We start from the raw sequence: 23,029 nt of genomic DNA on the forward strand, positions 1-23,029 counted from the left end.
CCAGGCTCATCTCATACATTCTTTATGTCTCAGTTCATAAAATGATATGAGACCATGGAGATATTCACAGTAACTATGTTTTCAAAGAATACTTAAATAATTAATTCCAGAAAAATTAAGTTATTTTTCTCCTTTTATCTCATATTTGAGAGCAAATGTTAATTTTAATCCCCTACTGAGTTTTTTGAGATTCTTATAAGTCAATTTTTTTATTCATAGAAAAACACAAATCAACTGAATTTATGCTTGCAAGTGTAGATACAAATTGAATCAACTACAAATTTTAGGCCATTATTATGGTTTAATCCACATCTGATACAGTAAAAATTGATGTGAATCCTTTAAGAAGGCTTCCTAGTTTTCTTGTTTCAAGAATGTTAAAAATTATGCTCGTTACAAAGAAGAAAAGTAACCTAGCACTAAAAGCAAAGAGAAAATAAAATTGCAATAATGTTTTAGTAGGCATAGTATAGTATGCATGAAATCATTATAACATTTTTATCAATACTCGTCAACCACTATTTTACCTAACCCATATTAATTTAATGCAGTTTTATTCTTCTAAAGTATTTTCTGAGATAAGTCTGTCACATGGAATGCAAAATCATTTGTAAAAGTTGCCACCACTTTATAGATTACAGAAGACTGAAATGTACATATAAATTATGAATTTGATATATAAATCAGAATCCAACATTTTCTCTAGTCTTTGAGCATCTTTTTGAAAATAATGTTTTTTCGCAAAAAAAGAATTATTATAATCCTCAGCTTTGATGTAAGTTGAACTTCCAATTCTATGTAAAACTCTTTTGTAAAAATCCATGTAGCCCATGGATTCAAACTGCAGTGGAAGTGCTTTGTAAAGAGATAGAAAGACTCTTCGGGTTTTTATTTTTTTCCAAGAAACTCAGTTATTACGGTACCATAAGGAAGTCTCCTCACCTTAAAGCCATCGCAGCAGAAGGTGATCCCCTTGAACACAGTTTCCAACATGAAATTAAGCCCTGATTCTTCCTAATATGTTCAGATGATCTTTCCAGCTGTTTATCCACATCATTCCAATGCTACTTTTTTTTTCTATGACTCGATGTTTATAGAAACCTCGTATTAGTCAAGATTGGGGCAACTGCAGTGCCAAAAAACTCAAAATAATTAGGTAGAAGTATATACTTCTTATGCATAAATGTAGGGCATCCAGGATTGGTATGTTGCTCTATATTCATCAGGAGACTCCATTTTATTTTGGCAAACCACCATGCTCAATGAAAAGCTTCCAGTTGGTGGTCCAAAGTGGCTGCAGCAGCTCCAACAGTCCCTTCCTCAAACCAGCTAGCAGGAAAGAGAAAAGAGGAGGGAAGCTTATGCCTTCTTTCTTGAAGGACATTTGCTAGTAACTGCACGTATCCCATCTGTCAGAACTTATCACAGGAAGGCTGGAAAATAGACTTCATTCAGAATGGCTGTGTGCCTACCTGACATTCAGGATTCCATTACTGGGATGACAAAGAAAAGAATGGATACTGGATAATGTGAAGCATTCTCTGCCCCAAGACCTAAAGAGAAGTGCCTGATGCATTTCATCCCCAGAGATTGAAGATAGGAGGTCAATTATTACTAATTATTATGAAATTTGAGAAAACCACATGCTTTTATTTAAAAGTCCTTTAGTCCTGCTAAAGTTCCCATAGTACAGTACAGTGTTAATCACTCAGTCGTGTCCAACTCTTTGTGACCCCATGAACTTCAGCCCTTCAGGCTCCTCTGTCTATGGAATTCTCCAGGAAAAATACTCGAGTGGGTTGCTATTCCCTTCTCCAGGGGATCTTTCCGACCCAGGGATCGAACGCTGGTCTCCTGCATTGTGGGCAGATTCTTTACCATCTGAGCCAACAGGGAAGCCCAAGATTCCCATAAGCCAAATCAAATACTAGACAATACACTGCTAGGTTCAGTCCATGAATGGACAGAAAATCAGACAGGCACACAAGAAAGGTTAGCTCTTTCACTGTTGTATTAAAAAATGTTACTTTGAAGGAACATCAAAACAGTCACAAGGTGTTGGGAGTTAGAACAGTGTTCTGAACTTAATTATATTTCACCATTTCCTCCAGAAAAGCCATATTTTCTTCGTATGTGTCTTACTAGAAAATTTGCCTTTGACAAATGATTGGCACCATCTATGAAATCTGATGGATATTAAATGAAATATCCCTGGATCTTACCTTGGATGTATTCAAACAAACACAAAGAAAACAGGTCAGATCTGAGAGTCTCTTGAAACCAATCGTTAAGCATTTCAATAGACATTCCTGCAGGTGCTCTTAGCCATGCATATTGCATTCAGACATCTTCCCTATACCAGTTTCCCTCCATAAATGTCGCTCTGCTGTGCCCGTGAGTTCCTTATTAAAGCAGCAACTGATGCTTGTGCAGTGAAAACTCTGGGCCGCCAGGCAAGCTGTCTGCAGGCCGTTAACCTTCCGGCTCTGTTATTCGGGAGTTTGGCATGCTGTGTGTGCATGGGGGCGGGGCGGGGGGACAAAAATGAAACCAGAAAGCTCCTCTGAAGGCTGGATAATGAAGACGGGAACTAATCAACTTCTTATGGCTTTTCCAGGCTGATTTTAAAAGCGAGGTATTTGTCCTGGGTAAGCCTCCGCGTAGCCCAGTGATGTCCAGGAGGACCTTCGGCTCCCCTGTCAGAGGGCTCGGCGGTTCCCACAGGGTAGGGTCAGAACGCCCCGCCTTCAGCCAGGCTCTCGGCCACCCCTCCGCCCTCGGTGGGCTGGCTCTTCCTTAGTTGTCATTGCTGTACTTTGCCAGGGATGTAGGACTGGACGTACCCTTGAAAGGAGATGATCTATTGATGATGAACAGCTACAAAGTCAGATCAACACGGAAATCCTATCCTGCGTCTGTGGGCAATGTGCTTCTCTTTTATGCGTGTGTGCAAGCCTTCCAAAAGCCAAAAAGACATGTCCCAATTCTCCTCTGTACACAAAAGGGCGTGGGATATATTGTCTTCTATCCCCCCATCTTGTGTAAATCACTGCTCTCGCATCACTATTTTTAGTGCAAAGAATAAAGCTGCTACCAATCACATACTGAACTTACACCCTTCCGGGCATGTTTGTTTCTGGGTTGTTCAGTTTATTTGGATTTCCTTTAATCCATGATCCTTGTTGTAAAATATCTTCTTGCTCTGCTGGCATGTGCTGCAGTCGCTCCATGACCCTTTCAAGCCAATGCTACTTTTCTGGGCTCCAGGGTCTCCCAGTCTCTTGAGAGCTTTGAATGAACTTAAAGGTCAGATTACGTTCCCTTTGACTACTTAGTTCTGTAGCATCAACAGCCCTTGAAAATAAATTGATTCTAACTGGTGCCATCAGTTCTGAGAATGACAGCGGAGGAGTTTGAGAATTTTCATCTCTGCATAAGTCAGTCCTTTCCCATTTCTATTTTAATGGATGCTGGTTCAGTCTCACATGCTTCACCACATGATGAAGTTGTGGTTCTGCAGGCTTTTAAGGGCTTGATGGCAAAGATTTCCTTTTCTGTTTTTAAGAAATGTAGATACTTCTCTGTGTTTAGGCCATTTTTGTGTGTTTTGCTTTGCATAATAAGACCTGATTTTGCTTTTGAGGCAGAGATTTGTTGTTGCCATAGAGAATGTTGACTAGGAAAAAAGTCTCACGGAAGGGCTTTCCAGAGCCAAAACAAAAAGAAAGAATTTTCCAAAATTAATATGGCCCATCCATAAACCTCATTGGGTCAGTGAGATGGTATGCTTTGGGTCACCTTAAGTTTTTTCTTTGCCAGATTTTTACATTTGTGCTTATATGTTCTATTATACATGTTTGTATGAAACACAAATATTCTATATTCTTTAGATTTATGAAAAGTTGTGTTTTTGCAATTTAAAAATAATTTAAATATTAAAACTATTGTATAATGTAGGAAAGAAAAATACATCTATAAACATAAATCTGGTACTGTTATTAAGAGAATTTCGTCTAATTCTGCTTGGAAAGTACCACACCTAACATTTTCTGGGGGAAAAAAAAAAGAACTCTAGAACTGCTTATAGCTCTTTCCAAGATTTTTCCACATTATTATTTAAAGTAGTGGTCAATATTTATATAAGAATTATCTAATTTTAGGACAGACTTATTATCTGAACTAGAAAAGTATATATTTTACTGATACCAGAGATTCTAGGATATTTCAAACCAGCTTTCTTATGAGCAGTGGTTTGTGGTTGGTTCTGGCTTTGAAATTAGCATGTGTTTAAAACCTGTCTCTCTTGTATCTGCTTTTGACAACACTAAAAAATAGTGACACTAGGAGAGAAAAAAAAAAGATTGCTACATTGTCAAGGAAAAAGCTAATATTTAGGATTCTACAAAAAATATCATGTTTCATTGAATTTTCTAATTTTTATTGTGCTCTTAAGACTCATTGTGAAGTGAAAGTCACTTAGTCGTGTCCAGCTCTTTGTGACCCCATCAACTGTAGTCCACCAGGCTCCTCTGTCCATGGAATTCTCCAGGCAAGAATACTGGAATGGGTTGCTATTTCCTTCTCCAGGGGATCTTCCAACCCAGGGATCGAACCCAGGTCTCCTGCATTGCAGGCAGACTCTTTACCTACTGAGTCACCAGGGAAGCCTTGAATGTCACTAATGTATCTGGTTCTGTATTTATCACAGAACCACTAAGAAGTTATGAGTAATAGAAAATGCCTGAGCAGACAGTGAAAATACAAATGAACACAGACCAAAAATAATGGTGGCTAAAAACTGATCCTTTCTCAGAATTTAAAATCTGAGACAGATCAAAAACACAGATGAATATCTATTCCACATCGCTCTGTGGTCTTTAAAATAGCCTTTCAAAATGACTCCAGGCTGAAGGAACTTGGGGAGAGCTGTCCAAAGGCAGTTAATACTTTTTAACATGTTGCTGCCATTACTCACCATTAGGTGGCAATAGAGTGCAGACACAGGTCTTTGCCTCAAGCTTTGTGCCCAGTTTCAACATCAGGAGAGGGAAAAGCAAAAGACAGCCTCCCACAACAGTTCAGTTGAGTATCCACACAGAACATAAACACTTGCCTAAAGGAAGAAATTAAGATGTGACTTGAATAAGCCCACCCTATCGATTCCATCATAGTCATCTTTAATCCAATATAGAGAGTCAAAATTATAATTCAGTTCCTTCTTCTTACCTGTCTGTGGTATTAAGAAATTTTCTTTGGGCTTTGGTTTATGGATCTGAAAAATGAAGTTTAATTATTGTTTTAAAATTAATTGCCTTTATGTGACGGAGACACTTGGAAATTAACCAACATCAGTTGTCACAGATCTCTGACAATTGAATGGGTAACAAGGGAAAGACATCTGTGGAAATGTGGATTCCTTTATGGATTCCCTAAGGGGGACATGACCTAAACCATCATTGTGTCTGACTCCTTGATTTCAGCAATATGGAAACTGAGGTGCATATCCAAGGTCACACAGTTAGTCACTGCCAACTCCAGAAAGACACAAGCGTGCCCTCACAAGTATCTATACTGCTCACTCCTCTGTTGACCAAATACTTTTAAAATAAATTATTTCAGTTGGTGTAACTGGTCATCTTTCCTCCAAAGTGGTTCCCAGGTATCCACATTCACATGGAGATGAGTTCTATCAAAGGTAACCTCAGAAAAGTTCTAAAACTCTATTATAATGATACAGAACTTCTCTGCTAATAAAAGCTGTGATAAATCCTAGCCTGAGTATGTGACCAGTATAGAAAACCAGTGATTCAGGGGAAAAAAAAAAAAAAAAGTGGGGTGGGTCCTTTAAAGGATATGAAGGAAGTATTGGGAAAGATTGGTTAAAAAAAAAAGGACGTTACTGGCTGATAGAGGCCTCTGGAATTAAGGTAGCCACATGATTCTAGCAAAAGCCTGACTTTCATAATTAGCAGAGATGGTTCATTTAAATGATTTAGGAGATGAGCTGAATTAAAGAAATTAAACTAGTAGAACTATAATGACAACACTGGAAAAGTGCTATATGGGTTGTAATAAGTAAATTTTTTTAATATTAACTATCTGATCTTAAAGTTGTATTCACATTTTAAGAGAGGCAGCAATGAAATCAGACCAACCAGTTTTACCAAACACTGATGCCATGATGTAGAAGTGAAACTTTTACTCAACTCAAAAATATTAGAATGGTTTAAAAGTGTGAAAATAGGCATGCCATTTTTAGAGCACAGTGAAATATATTTTACACATTTTCTCTTAAAGCAAGAACATATACTATTTTCTTAATTATAACTTTATTATGCACTGTAAATGGCGCTATGATATTTTTGTGTGTGAGAGCATTAGTAGCTATCTTGGTATGAGATTTGAAATATGGCATTTTAGATGTCTTTAAGTTGCATTTTTAAATGTAGTATTTTTCAGTAACTAACACCAGCATTTTCAGTATCATGTGGTTTGAATGCATAATCTTTGGCCTGAAATCTTACTCCTGGAAATGTGTTCTAAGGAACAGCTCAAAAGAAAATATCTCTTTGTATAAAAATGTTTATAGCTTTGATATTTCTGATAGTGAAAAAGGCAAGATCAATCTTAATTTCAAAAGCAAAAAAGAGAGACAGATGACTCAGACAATCAGAAAAGATAGATATACATATGTGAGGGAACATTATTCTGCAGTGACTTAAAACAAAAAAGACTGAGAAAAGGAGACTGGAAATTATTACAAAACATAAATAGCAACTGATAAATACAAATCTTATGTCTGCATGAAACTATATGAGATATATATGTAATATATCATATATATATGAGTGAATGAAAACTTGAAGAAATGTAGGCTTAAGAATGACTTAACATTACCTCTTCATTTATTTAAATTTAGTCTTAATCTTTAAATAGTATATTTTATCATTTTAATAATAAATAGTTATTTTATGTTTATGTACAGGCTAAGTATTATACTCTTAAGCCATCCATGTGTCCAGCAATTTTTATCCACTGTTTAATCTTACACTTATATATTCCACGCATAGACTGTTGAGTGAAATTTCTAAGAATACTGCTGGTAAATAGTAGTTTCCAATGACTATTAATTGAAAGCTTGAAGTTTTAGTAGTATAGTAACAAGTACCTAGTCTTCTATGCTAGACAGACAGCTTGGATGGGAAGGGAATGGATATAGAATGCAGGAAGAGAGCAGGTTATAGACTCGTAGACTGAAAGAAATCCCAGAGTCACCCTCCATTCTTGAACTAGTGGGGTTTCGATGGACAATTTGCAGGGGGAAATTCCCAGTCTCTCAGTTATCCATTTATAACTCCGGGATCCAGGAACTGACCCTGAAGTCTAATGTCATGGATCTAAAATCTAGTCATCAATAAGGAATCACTTTTATAATTGTCATGCAATTTGTCATGCAGATTCTGATTTATCTCATCTTTACCACGTAGCCATCATTTATAAGAGAATGGTTTTGAAGTGTGTTGTGAATGAACTGTGATGCTTTTTCCCCCTCTAAAAGGTAATATTTAGACAGTTGGTATAGATGACATTGAGTTTACATATTCAAGAAACGTGTTAACTTTCATTCATTGAAGTATTTATGTGGATATATGGGATTCAAAGGCTTGTCATTTCCAATATTATAAGTATCTATTACAGATACTGGTCTTGATGCTTAGTTTAAAAAGAAAGGAAACTCTTTTGAGAGTTCAGTGCACTGGGGATTTCTACCAATATTTCTCTTCTCAGGTAAAATGTTACGTGTTACCTGGATATTGTTTGTTACATGCAACTTAAAACTCTCTGTTTTCTGTTTTTAAAAATGCATGTGTTTCCTCCGCATTGAGAACAGAGAGTGTTAATTCAAATGTAGCATGGCATGTCTGCCTCTTGACATGTTCCTCTGTACCGTATGTGAAAATGTTGTCTGTGAAGGAAAAGTATATTAGAATGAATGTGGATACTTTGCTGTTAAGACTACATGTGGTTTATCTTTTGCTTGTTTGAGAAAACGCTGAAGAATAAGGTTGAATGAAAATGTCCAAACTCCCCAGTCTGGTTATTCGGTGTCTATGTTCTTGCCATGTTCCTGGCCTTTGAAAAATCAATGGGACTGAGCCCTGAGTCTTCCTTAAAGCTTGAGCAGACAAGATTGCAGATATGTTTCAAACATTTGAACTTTGGTTATTTCAACTTAATTTAAAGCACCTTTCAAAATATTTTAATTATGAATCCTGTAGAAACCCTTTATTTGGTTTTTCTTTTCTTCCTCTTGGTTTTTTACAACAGGAAATATTAAATGTCAAGAAAAGTGCCATGCCATTATCCAAATTATCTTTTAATTAGTACCAGTTTAAGCATTGATTACATTGAAAATCATTTCATTTCAGCCACAGCGTCCTGTGTTTACTCATGAAAACATTCAAGGTGGGGGGGAACCGTAAGTATTCTTCTTATCTTCTAAATTTGAGACTAACCTTGACCCACAAAACGGACCATTGATGTACCATAAACGAGGGTGGTACAACTTTGCACATGAAAGAGACCAGAGTAACTAACATGAGATAAGACCTCCCAGATTAAGAGTAATTGCGATAACTTCCATCTTTCGCAACAGAGAACAGAAGCTACTTTTGAAAAAAAATCCATGATTTTGCAAAGATTAGTTTATGCACTGGAAAAACCTTCCAATGTTGCAGTGATTCCTAAGATTTATGAACCTATCTCCTGTTCTACTCAGCATGTAGATTCTAGTAACTGCAGCCTTAAAGACACTGTTCTAACATTGTTTTTACACATATTTGAAAAGCAAGAGAATGTCAAAGTAGACCTACAGTGGTAAGTTAGTGACATAATTCCGAAGTTCCAGAATGTTGGAAATGGAGGTCTTAAAACATGCACTGTTATTCAGTTACGTGATGTTTACTACCCAGAGGGCCAGGAAAATAAATGCCTTTTCACACTTTCTTTCAAATCCCCACCTCCTTTCTGATACTAAGTCAAATCAACCCTCAAGGTGTCACATACTGCATTTAAGGTTGTCTTTCTGCTCCATTTTGCCCAAGGGAGACATTCAGAGGTTATCCATGTCCTGTTGGCTGTTGCCTCTCTGAGTCAGGAGCAAGCGCCCTGGGAAGGAGCATTTACAGGACTAAACCTTGTCGGGCTGACCTGAGGACACACAGTGCACCCCCTGCTGGCTGGCTAAGCTCCACTCCCCTCAGTTCAGTTCAGTTCAGTTGCTCAGTCCGACTCTTTGCGACCCCACGGACTTCAGCACGCCCGGCTGGAGCAGAGCAATCCAGCAGGGCCTGGTGACTTCCCAGCCGTCAGTCCCTCCTCACTGCTCACATACCTGGTGCTTAGCTAAAAGCACAGGCCTCAGAAACCATCTCTAAGCCCAAACTAGCTCTCACTGGGTACAGCTAGAAAGAAATTTTTGTTAATGAAAAGAAAATGTTTTGGAGGAACAAATCATTTAAAATTTCATTTAGTTGGGGAAAAAAAAGTTTAAGTATAACCCTCTAAAGGTTGACTTTGTGTTCTTTTTTACAAAATTGACTATGAGATGAATCACAGAGAATAAATCCGAGACTGATTAGGTTTACTGCACTGCATCATCAATGCATTATATTAGCAGCTTTTAATCAATTTATGAATTAGGATACAGGTGATGTTACTCTGTTTCATGTCATATGGAGTTAATACTCACGTGTTTATGAGCTCACAGGTGGGAGAAGGCACATTTTCAAAGTCCTACTTTGAACGTTATAAAAATTCCTTATTAAGTTTCTATTTGATTACAATGCCAAGTATAGGTTGTTGCTGTTCAGTCGCTCAGTCACATTCAACTGTTTGTGACCCCATGGACTGCAGGGTATCACTTAATCTCTTTCATTTAAGAAATAGGAACAAAATGTTATCATGTCACTTCAGTTCAGAAGTATGGTAAAATATGTTGCAGAAAAAGCTGCAAGTTATAGACAGAGTTTCATGATTGGCCAAGCATTTCCTGTTTTAAAGACAAATTTATTTTTGAGGCATCCTGACCCCACCACCATCATTCATCTCACCAACACATCCTTCAAAACAGCATTTTTTTTTTATGGTAATTCAACTGCATTTCCTGTCGTGCAACACTGACTTTGAAAGCCAAGAGACGCAGGAGGATTTCTGAAAGGTTTATGTCTCCATGAAACTTCCAATTTTTTTTTTTTTTTTTGGTGGTCTAATTAATCCAGAATGGTAAGTAAACTTTGACAAGCACACTGGTTTTCATCATGTTAAAGTGAAGTAGGAGTTCGTGCCAATTCTTTTTTTTTTTTTTTTTTTTTGCTCTTGGGACCTTGAGATTCTTCAAGCAGCTGGGATTTATGGCCTTAAATAGGCCTGTTCCTGGGAGTGGTTGGAGATGGGCCTGGGTGAAGGCTGAAGCCTGAAGAGATCCAATGTTTCCCAAAGTGAGAGATGCAATGTATATACATAGACTTAGCACCCCAGGAATGCCTATCTCCCTCAAATGTGAGACCAGAAAAGAAATGGTGGTGAAACTAACTTCCCCCAGGGATGGACAAAAGATACCATTCCTTCACCTGAGCATCTTCAAATCAAACAACATAATCTGACTCCTCCAACCAGGGCTGGCCCCCTGCAAACATCCAAATTAAGGAATGCTGGTACTCAAGACCTCCCTGTCTATTTTGCCACTGCTCAAGGATTTAAGCTATCTTTCTTAGCCCTTTCCCACAACCAGAATCCTTTCTCCATAGAAGAAAACCCCAAAGTGGCTAAAGAGGTTTATCCAGAGAGAAAAATGTTAACACGGAAAAAAATCTCTAACATTGGAATTTCAGGCTTTGCTCTCAGGCCAGAGAAGATAATGTTTTCTAGGTGAGGCTGTTAGACACCACATCTTATCGGGTCTTTCCCTAGTACACCCTCCCCCAGTCCAGCTTCATCCAGACTCCCTCCTCCCCCAATCTGAAAAAGTTTAGAGAAGCCAATGCAGCTGTCTCTGATTTGTCACATGACATTTGAGTTCAGGTGAGGGAATAGTTTTGTTCTACTAAAGGATGATTCTCTTGACTGAAGTAATCAAAACAAACCCTTCTTGTTCCTGAGCAATATCCAATATTATCAACCTTTTAAAGTTGGCTTGAAAAAATCCAAAGTGCCCTGAAATGTGGTTCTTATTTCCTACTTTGGCAAAATTACATTAACTGTTAAGAAGAACAGCAGAAACAAATTCATTAACTTAAAAAAAAATCCCCCTCACAATACTGATAATATTTTAGTAGTAATATGATATTTTCATGTTAACTGCATATCAAATGCTTCCTGACCCTCTAAACTGCTAGAATTGGTGTCTTTCCAAAATGCCAGTCCATATTAATATGCATGCTATTTTATTACCCAAAATTCTCTGAGTTTATTACTGATTGATGCCACCAAAATATATGCTCTCAAAGAATTCAAAGAAAGAAAGTGGCAGCATTCTATCAGTAATACTTTTACATGCAATTATTTCAAGAGAGAGTTTTTACATTAAGCACAATTTTTCCAGGACCCATTTTAAAAAAACACTTGTGTCTCTAATCTACTGCTTGAGATCACTGCTTACACTTATGCAAACTGCGAAATTAAACTATTTTAAAGACTTCCTCCCAGTAAAAAAAATAAACTTCTCTTTTATAGTAATTTCCACATAGCAATATAAAAGCTTTACCTGAGACATTTTGTACATCTCAATTTAGAATCATTCGAAAATTCTACTTGCAAGTTGCAGTTCCTTGCTTCTGAATATGGCTAGTTAAAACTGTAATTCCTTCTTGTTTTATATAGCTGAAAAGTACACATACCACTTCTCTTATATTCTGTATTATTATTTAATGTCCAAATGATAGCTATCTATGACTGTACAATTGAAGTGCAGGTTGAATTTATAAATGTTAAAATGTTTTAATACAACTCATGAATATTAGAATCTTCCATAAATTTTCCTCATTGTGAGTTCTGAAATGCTGTTAGAGTAGTCTAATTCTTATGAAAGCTTAACTACCTCTACTTACTTTACAACCTTACCAAAGACTTATACTACCTAATTAATATGTTAAGGATAGGTTCAAACTAAAATAAATATTATATTCTTTCAGTAGTTTCATAGAAGTGCAAAAAAATTTTTTAACACATGCATTTGTCTTGTTTAAGGTTTCAGGCTCTGTATAACTATACTCCTAGGAATGAAGATGAGCTGGAGCTCAGAGAAAGTGATGTCATTGACGTGATGGAAAAATGTGATGATGGATGGTTTGTGGGTATGTGTACATTTCCTTTCAGGCATTTGGCCATTTTATAATTTGCTTATGTGTGCTCCCGTGCATGGTTGGCTGTGATAGTCAAGCTTTCTTTGATTTCATAATGCCTTTATCTTTCACATATCCATATGCATTATGTAATCCTAGGGCAACTGCATTTTGAATACTGTTTGGTATTACTGCTTCAGGTATATGTGGTTTCCTGCTGGTTTTATTTCCAAGTCAACTGAAAGAAGAAAATTTCTCTAAATAGCACCAACCAGTAAAGACTTAGATCTGAGAATAACAATGAGCTGTCCCCTAGATGAGAGACACAAATATTCTATTCAGCACAGAATGCTGGTCATCAGCGGTGAGAATCTAATCTGAGAAAACAGATGAAGTGAACAACTCATGCATGACTAGGTCTGCTCGAGGTGCCCTTTGAAGTTGTTCAGCCACTCAGTTGTGTCCCACTCTTTGCGACCCCGTGGACTGCAGCACGCCAGGCTTCCCTGTCCTTCACTATCTCCCGGAGCTTGCTCAAACACGTCATTGAGTCGATGATGCCATCCAACAATCTCATCCTCTGTCGTCCCCTTCTCCTCCTGCCCTCAATCTCTCCCAGCATCAGGGTCTTTTCCAGTGAGTCAGCTCTTCACATCAAGTGGCCAAAGTATTGGAGTCAGTCAGCATCAGTCCTTCTGATGAAGACTCGGGGTTGATTTCCTTTAGGATTGACTGGTTTGCTCTCCTTGTTGTCCAAGGGATTCTCAGGAGACTTCTCTAGCATCACAGTTCAAAAGCATCAATTCTTAGGCACTCAGCCTTCTTTATGGTCCAACTCTCACATCTACTGGAAAAACCCTTTGACTAAAGGAACCTTTGTTGGCAAAGTGAGGTCTCTCCTTTTTAATACACTGTCTAGGTTTGTCATAGCCTTTCTTAAGAATCCGCTGATCCACCTTAGCTTCAATATTTGGTCCAAGTAGAGAGAAGTTCCATTCTTAGCACATACAAAACAACCCCATTCTTACCATCTTGAAAGAAAACTAGAGGTTTTCTGAGAAAATTTTTGTAGATAAGAGTATCATACACTAAGTCACAGAGGAAAGAGATAAAAAGGAAACAGATGTAGGAAGATGAAGGATACAGCTGATGGAGATATGAAGGCTTTCTGTAGACAGGCCAGCTGTGGGGAAATAAAGGAACAAAGGCCACATTAGCAGCCACAAGGCTCTGCCTCTGTTTATATTAATTCCCCACTGTGAAGAAGAGTAAATGGCTTACCTGCACAGGGATAAAGATCAGTCATCAAACCAGGACAGTAAGCTCTAGAGGGTAAATGAGAAGGAGAAATACAGAGACTGTTCAATCTGTGTGAGCTGGAAAACCTAAGGAAGAATTTGGTAACACTTGCTCTTCCAAAAAGCTTCAAAGGAATTACGATATTTGAATCCAAAGGCGATCATCATGATGGTCCTTTATACATTTGGTTTTACTCCTTATATTAGAAACTTCCCCATGATAGAACCCTTGCCCGCTAATGGTGGTCTGCCTTTTTGTCTTTAGTGATTTGGTAAGTTGTTCAAATTTTCTATATTTTATGAAGGACCCTGGCAGGGCTATTTGTAAATGAATGCTGTGGCGTTCAGCATGATCTGCTATGAAATAACAAACCTGGGTGGTGAGGGAATCCCTGATAAAGCGTTCGTGTTACACTGTGCTAAGAAGCCGTGACAGAACCCCGCTCACAGAACCAAGCCTTGGTGTGGGCCTTTTCCAGTCCGTCCTATCCCACGGCCAGCCCCATCTTTATTGAGAAGATTGTACCCACATGCGTTTCCTCTTCCGCTCCTCACTCCTGTCTAGCAGCCTCAGTGATAGAGCCCCATCATACTCAAGTATCCTTGTTGTTAAAAACCCACCTCCTCGGCGAGATTGTCTCTCCCCTCAGACCAAAAGGCTGAGCTTTTCTCTTTAGCCTGGTGTGATGGGAGCCGTTGGATGGCGTCACAGCTCGATGGACACGAGTTTGAGCAAGCTCCGGGAGTTGGTGATAGACAGGGAAGCCTGGCGTGCTGCAGTCCACGGGATCGCAGAGAGTCGGACACGACTGAGCAACTGAACTGAACTCAACTGAACTGATGGGAGCGCAGCCTTTAAGCTTAAGAAGTGATGAAGGCATCGGGCAGTAGAGATTAGATTGCCGACTCTGTCATCCCATCCTTTCAATGAGTCTCTCTTCTTTTTCTAACTCTGAGGGCTTGCTCTCTTAGTGAGTTTTCAAGCCCACTTGAACTGATGAACTGATATCTCATGGTTGTTACCCTCCCCCCCATTTCATTTATCATTTCTATTTTCAGGAACCTCTAGAAGAACCAAATTCTTTGGTACTTTTCCCGGAAACTATGTCAAGAGGCTGTGAATCACTCTCCTGGTTATTTATGCCGCATTTCAGCAGCACATCTCCATAACCTTGCCTGAGAGATCCCGCAGGCCTCCTGCTGTAATGCCTTCCAGTTCCCAACAGAAGTCACCCCACCCACCGTCACCATCTCCACCTGCCACCAAACCACCAGCAACTGAACTGCCACGCCTTGGGAAGATGGGCGGATTAGCCTCCGTGTGAAAGTGCATATTCCTGCTTTCTGCTCTAAACTTGGAAAAGTGGATGTGTGGCATCAGAAAGAAAACCCTATGCTTAATAAGGGTTGAGCAGTTGAGGCAAAAAAAATAAGTGTCTCAAGGAGGCTCCTTGGTCCACTTTGGAAGCTGTTCTCCCTTCAGGCAACCAGAAGATTGTTTCTTACTACTTGCTGTGGTTCGCATTTTCACCTTCTTAGCTTGGCAGTATATTTTCCTTTCACGAGTTTGCCTAGTGTCCTGGTTTACACGATATGACAACTGTACTTCAACTATTGTTTGCCTGCACTTATCTGTTGTAATATGCACAGTGATTACAAAATCTAAAGCAAGAGTAGGAAAGTTAATTTGAATGAGTGTGATTTTGTTGAATTGAATGTGAGTTTCCAATAGGAGTCTTTTCCTGCAGGTTTTCTTTTTGTACTTTTTAGAAGTGCAAACAATAAGTGAATAAGAGCCTTTGGTAATAATCATGAGACTATAAGAGGTTTAGCTAGACTACAAAAAAAAAAAATAACTATTGTGTTGTAAAGTTGCATTGCTATTTTATATTAAAATGTAATAATCAGCATCATGAACAATGAGCTCTTAGTGTTTTATTTATCTGATAAAAGTTAAATAAAAGCAGTGTTAGTGACAGGGGCAATGAATTATTCTAACATAGACACTTGAAAGTATGTGTAAGCAATATTCGTAGGTAAGATTTCACTGTGTGTACACATACACATCTGAAATTGTATGAGAACAGACAATCCATAAGCTATGTTATACATTTTATGGAAATGTAGAAGAATCTCACACATTATTTTATAGAAATAGAGTACTTTGGAAGCATCACAAGTATTAAGGCTGGTTTTAGTAAGGATTATGATCAATACAATTATTTTTACTATGATAATTATTTTTCTTCTCTGGAACTCAGAATCCTGGCTACATTTGAGGACAGGAATATGTTGAGCCTGATTTTCCTGGTGTGTGTAAACTATTTCCTCGGAATACATTAGGCACTTTTTAGAGACAATGTTAAATCATTCAGGTTGTATTTTCTGCCCTGAAGTAGAAATCTACAAGATGATATGGGGACCTGAAAGATTTAATGTGGTTAATAGTGCCTGAATTACGCATACCCCGAGAACTAGCTTTGTATTTCTTATGACTTTGCATAAGAACTATTCATATTTGGATCTTCAGCACCTTATAGATAAAACTTTTTACAGCATTTCTTCTGTGGACAGTGATTGATCTTTTCACAATGTATGTAGACTCTAGAATTTTGTACATACATTTGCTCTTTTTTTTGTACAGACTATTTAGTTGTTGAGAAGACAGGGGAATTTCCTAATTTGGTCTTTATCCTTCACTTAAACTAAGCTAAAACACCTTCACCAGATCATCCTTTACATCTCCCACAAATCATTATTATGACTTGATAGTGCGATTCTGTAAGATAGCACTTATGCAAAAGTTTATGAATATAAGATTTTAGCAGCCAAACTAAAATGTATATAAATACTGATTATAGAGGAATTTCACTAGGAAGAAGGTAAAGAAACATCTTTGAGTAGCCTACCTTGATTATAGTCAAGTTCACAGCCAGCTTTATATTTTAAAGGCTTTGGGTTTGAAATTAGGTCAACTGCATGCGGCTTTGCTGATAAATGAATAATTATCTTTGATGCCATTTATGAGAGAAGACTTCAATATCTGTTGCCTGTCATACTTAAGAAAAATTAATGTTTCTACTCTCTGTATCTGATTTTAAAACGAAAAAATATTCATACCAAGCTTTTAGGTAATTGACTTCAAATTCTTACAAGCAAAGGTCATTGTGTTTTTCTTGAATAGACATCTAATAAATTTTGCTTGGACATATACTTCAGCTTTTCTTCTTGACATTTATCCTTAGATGAATTGTGTACTTTATTCCAACCTGTTAGATAAACTCAGATAACATGCATTTGCTCTGTGTTCTCTTGACACACAAATGGATAAAAGATGCATTTGGATCAGCTCAGATAAGAAATATTTTTTAAAACCATCACCAAAGCTCCTTTGCTAAATACGCTTTGGCTAAAGATTGTTCTTCAGCTAAAATAACACATTTTAAAATATTTCTGCCTCAAAAATAGCTATTTTTCTAAGAAGTTAATTATAAGAAGTTGTAAGCACTTTACAAATTCAACTATCTTCAGTTCAACATCCTTACCCCAAAAAGCTTTATCACCATTGGCATGGTAAACTGTTAATACTCACAAGCGCTCAATGAATCTCAAATTATGTGTTGCCATTGGGTGTCATTCCTTTATCTCAACAGATAGTAAGCAGCTAGCTCTTCCACTTGGATCCTTCCTAATAAACTGGAGTCCTTTCTGGCTCTATGTGCTTCAGCCCTCTTCCATATCACTCATTCACATACTAAGAAACATGGACGTTCCTCTGTTGGCAATTTAGTTATCAATGTTGTCTTATGTAGCTTCACCCTAACACCCACCCTGATCCCCTGTATTCCACTGGGTAGTTTCCACCATGTATTGGCTTTCCACAAAGGAATGTTCCCATTGTAGGAAGAATATGCCCTGTATTATTCTTCTAGTCCCGGGTTTTGTGAGAATATTTATGGGTAATTTAACCAGGTGAATCGGATCAAATGCAGGATGCTGTTGGTGACCTTTCTGCAAGAGACTCTGCCAAATGATCGGCACTCTAAATATATAAATCTGGGATTTTATCAACCACGTGCCTCAAACTCTGGACTTCCTTGTCTCACTGGAGAATTTTATCATCTGTGTCCCTCTGCAGAATCTGTTGAGATGCAGCAGCAACTCTGTCAAAGCCCAAGCTCAAGAATGCCTAAGCAGGGACTTCCCTGAAGGTCCAGTGATTCTTAACCAGTGATAGATATCTGCGCTCTCAGTGCAGGAGGTATGGGTTTGATCCCTGGTTGGGAATCCTGTATGCCACATGGCACAGGCAAAAAAAAAAAAAAGAATGAAAATAGTACAAAGAATCCTAACAGCTTTGCATTTTGCCCAGACTTCTGACTCAGCCATGCCAGCACTGCTGTCAGATCCAGACTGGCCATAACCAGCGTTCAGCCCTCCTGCCGTGCTTCCTCACTGTGGATGTCAGAACTCTGGGTAGAATGCGGAATTTTTTTTTTTTTTTTTTTTTTGCTCCAAAACTGATGCTTAGTGACCTATTTTACTTGATTTTATGTCAATGCATGATCATCAATGAAATTCCTCATTTATGCCATTAATGGTTGCCTTGGTAGATAGAATAGGATCCATTTTGTTGTGAAACCAACACAGTAAGCCCCATAGAGCACTGTCTCTACTCGTCAGCCTCAGTGGGCTGTGGACTCACATCCGTGCACCAACAGGCCAGCTGGGTCAGAGGAAGGGCAGCAGGAAGGGACCCTCTGACATTTTATGTGCCAAATTTTAATCCCTCCTTTGCACAGAGTGGGTGGGGATGAATACAAATAGGCATGTCACTTCAAATTTGAAAAGAAGCAGAAAGAACCTCATAGAGTAACTGTTTCCATGATGATCCACGGCTTGATCTCTGTGTGCAGGTGGTCAGTTTGTGTGGCCTGATCATTTCTTCCTACTGTTTTCCTGATTTCAGCCACAATTGGATCAGATAGAATAAGCACTTTGTCAGCTTCCAAAACCCTATTTACAGATTGAATTATTTCATCTTCCTTTCCAGATTGTAGCCTTCCAATTATTGTTTATGTAGCAATTATGATTTCAAATTATTTACTCAATATGGATGATTGGGTTAGAGCACAAGCAGAGACTGCCATTAGTTGAAGAGAGTCTACAATAAGAAACTGTAAACTATGGCCTGTGGACCAAATTCAGCCTGCTGCCTGTGTTTATTTGGTCTGCAAGTTAAGAATGGTTTGTACAGATGAACATGGGCAATCAATATGATGATAAGGAGCACTGACTTTGAGCCCCAATTAAGTCAAATGTTTCTCCCCAGAAAAAGAATCCCTTTCTTTTCACTGGTAGGTCTATATTAGAAAAACTTTATCCTGTTATTATATTTGTGCTCAGTCACTCAGTCATGTCTGACTCTTTGCGACCCCATGAACGGTAGCCTTCCAGGCTCCTCTGTCCATGGAATTTTCCAGGCAAGAATACTGGAGTGGGTTGCCATTTCCTTCTCTAGCGAATCTTTCTGACCTAGGGACTGAACCCGCATCTCCTACATTGGTGGCAGGTTCTTTACCACTGAGCCACTGGGAGTCCTCCGTGCTGCTGCTGCTCCTGCTAAGTTGCTTCAGTCGTGTCTGACTCTGTGCGACCCCATAGATGGAAGCCCACCAGGCTCCCCCGTTCCTGGAATTCTCCAGGAAAGAACAGTGGAGTGGGTTGCCATTATTTGGATTTCATCAATTCAAAATTGAGAGAAATTAGTTCTCTCTCTGTAATGTAGGTTCAGTTCAGTTGCTCAGTTGTGTCTGACTCTTTGCAACCCCATGAACCGCAGTATGCCAGACCTCCCTGTCCATCACCAACTGCCAGAGTCTAGCCAAACCCATGTCCATTGAGTCGGTGATGCCATCCAACCATCTCATCCTCTATCGTCCCCTTCTCCTCCTGCCCTCAATCTTTCCCAGCATCAGGATCTTTTCCAGTGAGTCAGCTCTTTGCATCAGGTGGCCAAAGTATTGGAGTTTCTGCTTCAACATCAGTCCTTCCAATGAACACCCAGGACTGATCTCCTTTAGGATGGACTGGTTGGATCTCCTTGTAGTCCAAGGGACTATGAGCCATGCCGTGTAGGGCCACCTAAGATGGATGGGTCATGGTGGAGGGTTCTGACAAAATGTGGCCCACTGAAGAAGGGAACGACAAACCACTTCACTATTCTTGCCTTGAGAACTCCATGAACAGTATGAAAAGGCAAAAAGATAGGACACTGAAAGATGAACTCCCCAGGTCAGTAGGTGCCCAATATGCTACTGGAGATCAGTGGAGAAATAACTCCAGAAGAATGAAGAGACAGAGCCAAAGCAAAAACAATACCCAGTTGGGGATATGACTGCTGATGGAAGCAAAGTCCAATGCTGTAAAGAGCAATATTGCATAGGAACCTGGAATGTTAGGTCCACGAATCAAGGCAAATTGGAAGTGGTCAAATAGGAAATGGTGAGTGAACATAGACATTTTAGGAATCAGTGAACTAAAATGGACTGGAATAGGCGACTTTAACTCAGATGACCATTGTATCTACTACCGTGGGCAAGATTCCCTTAGAAGAAATAGAGTACCCCTCACAGTCAACAAGAGAGTCCGAAATGCAGTACTTGGATGGAATCTCAAAAACAACAGAATGATCTCTGTTTGTTTCCAAGGCAAACCATTCAATATCACAGTAATCCAAGTCTATGCCCCAACCAGTAATGCTGAAGAAGCTGAAGTTGAATGGTTCTATGAAGTCCCATCAGTTCAGTTCAGTTCAGTTCAGTTGCTCAGTCGTGTCCAACTCTTGGTGACCCCATGAATCACAGCACGCCAGGCCTCCCTGTCCATCACCAACTCCTGGAGTTCACTCAAACTCATGTCCATCGAGTCGGTGATGCCATCCAGCCACCTCATTCTCTGTCGTCCCCGTCTCCTCCCACCCCCAATCTGATTGCAGCCAGGAAATTAAAAGACGCTTACTCCTTGGAAGGAAAGTTATGACCAACCTAGATAGCATATTAAAAAGCAGAGACATTACTTTGCCAACCAAGGTCCATCTAGTCAGGGCTATGGTTTTTCCCGTGGTCATGTATGGATGTGAGAGTTGGACTGTGAAGAAAGCTGATCAACAAAGAATTGATGGTTTTGAACTATGGTGATGGAGAAGACTCTTGAGAGTCCCTTGGACTGCAAGGAGATCCAACCAGTCCATTCTGGAGGAGATCAGTCCTGGGTGTTCATTGGAAGGACTGATGCTAAAGCCGAAACTCCAACACTTTGGCCACCTTATGCGACAAGTTGACTCACTGGAAAAGAAAGTCCCATAGAAATGGTTTTATCTAACAATCTGGTACCCAGCCTTTTTCTCTTCTGGATGCATTTTCTTGACTTTCCTATTCTTATATGGATAATAGAGTATGTAATATCAGTTCAGTTCAGTCGCTCAGTCATGTCCGACTCTTTGCGACCCCATGAACCACAGCACGCAAGGCCTCCCTGTCCATCACCAACTCCAAGAGTCCACCCAAACCCATGTCCATTGAGTCGGTGATGGCATCCAACCATCTCAACCTCTGTCAACCACTTCTCCTCCTGCCCTCAATGTTTCCCAGCATCAGGGTCTTTTCAAATGAGTCAGCTCTTCGAATCAGGTGGCCAAAGTATTGGAGTTTCAGCTTCAACACCAGTCCTTCCAATGAACACAAAGGACTGATTTCCTTTAGGATGGACTGGCTGAATCTCCTTGCAGGCCAAGGGACTCTCAAGAGTCTTCTCCAACACCACAGTTCAAAAGCATCAATTCTTCAGCATTCAGCTTTCTTTATAGTCCAACTCTCATATCCATAAATGACCATTGGAAAAACCGTAGCCTTGACTAGACGGACCTTTGTTGACAAAGTAATGTCTCTGCTTTTCAATATGCTATCTAGGTTGGTCATAACGTTCCTTCCAAGGAGTAAGTGTCTTTTAATTTCATGGCTGCAATCACCATCTGCAGTGATTTTGGAGCCCAGAAAATAAAGTCAGCCACTGTTTCCACTGTTTCCCCATCTATTTGCCATGAAGTGATGGGACCAGATGCCATGATCTTAGTTTTCTGAATGTGGAGCTTTAAGCCAACCTTTTCACTCTCCTCTTTCACTTTCATCAAGAGGCTGGCTCTTTAGTTCTTCTTCACTTTCTGCCATAACGGTGGTGTCATCTGCATATCTGAAGTTATTGATGTTTCTCCTGGCAATCTTGATTCTAGCTTGTGCTTAATCCAGCCCAGCATTTCTCATGATGTACTCTGCATGTAAGTTAAATAAGCAGGGAGACAATGTACAGCCTTGACGTACTCCTTTTCCTATTTGGAACCAGTCTGTTGTTCCATGTCCAGTTCTAACTGTTGCCTCCTGACCTGCATACCACTTTCTCAAGAGGCAGGTCAGGTGGTCTGGTATTCCCATCTCTTGAAGAATTTTCCACAGTTTATTGTGATCCACAGAGTCAAAGGCTTTGGCATAGTCAATAAAGCAGAAATAGATGTCTTTCTGGAACTCTCTTGCTTTTTCAATGATCCAGTGCATGTTGACAATTTGATCTCTGGTTCCTCTGCCTTTTCTAAAACCAGCTTGAACATCTGGAAGTTCACAGTCCATGTATTGCTGAAGCCTGGCTTGGAGAATTTTGAGCATTACTTTACTAGCATGTGAGTTGAGTGCAGTTGTGCGGTAGTTTGAGCATTCTTTGGCATTTGAATGAAAACCGACCTTTTCCAGTCCTGTGGCCCCTGATGAGTTTTCCAAATTTGCTGGCATATTGAGTGAAGCATTTTCACAACATCATCTTTTAGGATTTGAAATAATTCAACTGGAATTCCATCAACTTCACTAGCTTTGTTCATAGTGATGCTTCCTAAGGCCCACTTGACTTCACATTCCAGGATGTCTGGCTCTAGGTGAGTGTGAGTGATCACACCATTGTGATTATCTGGGTCGTGAAGATCTTTTTTGTATAGTTCATCTGTGTATTCTTGCCACCTCTTCTTAACATCTTCTGCTTCTGTTAAGTCCATACCATTTCTGTCCTTTATTGAGTCCATCTTTACATGAAATGTTCCCTTGGTATCTCTAATTTTCTTGAAGAGATCTCTAGTCTTTCCCATTCTATTGTTTTCCTCTATTTCTTTGCATTAATCGCTGAGGAAGGCTTTCTTATCTTTCCTTGCTATTCTTTGGAACTCTGCATTCAAAAAGGTATATCTTTCCTCTTCTCCTTTGCTTTTTGCTTCTCTTCTTTTCATAGCTATTTGTAAGGCTTCTTCAGACAGCCATTTTGCTTTTTTGCATTTCTTTTTCTTGGGAATTG

General features: G+C 39.2%; 2 protein-coding genes across 40 annotated transcripts in view; one reads left to right on the forward strand and one right to left on the reverse strand.

Annotated features, from left to right (window-relative positions):
• Window positions 1–15,559, forward strand: part of SORBS2 (sorbin and SH3 domain containing 2) — a 215,682-nt gene extending 200,123 nt beyond the window's left edge. For 29 of the 31 annotated variants that reach the window (XM_088832573.1, XM_088832572.1, XM_088832574.1 and 26 more), the window contains 3 exons: window positions 8,430–8,479; window positions 12,247–12,353; window positions 14,699–15,559. In XM_088832573.1, coding sequence (XP_088688699.1) covers window positions 8,430–8,479; window positions 12,247–12,353; window positions 14,699–14,760 — 219 coding nt within the window. In that variant the 3' untranslated portion in view covers window positions 14,761–15,559. Of the gene's footprint in view, window positions 1–2,617; window positions 4,983–8,429; window positions 8,480–12,246; window positions 12,354–14,698 lie in introns of those variants that run through there. The other 2 variants (XM_088832591.1, XM_088832593.1) reach the window with 2 other exon arrangements.
• The window catches only part of TLR3 (toll like receptor 3), a 447,684-nt gene that overhangs the window by 406,373 nt on the left and 18,282 nt on the right, over window positions 1–23,029 (reverse strand). For 5 of the 9 annotated variants that reach the window (XM_088832561.1, XM_088832558.1, XM_088832560.1 and 2 more), the window contains exon 1: window positions 4,976–5,084. The exons of the other annotated variants lie outside the window; for them this stretch is intronic. The gene's annotated coding sequence lies outside the window, so the exon portion shown is untranslated. Of the gene's footprint in view, window positions 1–4,975; window positions 5,085–23,029 lie in introns of those variants that run through there. 9 annotated transcript variants of the gene reach the window in all.

The sequence above is a fragment of the Moschus berezovskii genome, chromosome 26 (assembly GCF_049115385.1).
Source record: "Moschus berezovskii isolate FMDL1 chromosome 26, NW_MosBer_1.0, whole genome shotgun sequence".
Taxonomy (NCBI): domain Eukaryota; kingdom Metazoa; phylum Chordata; class Mammalia; order Artiodactyla; family Moschidae; genus Moschus; species Moschus berezovskii.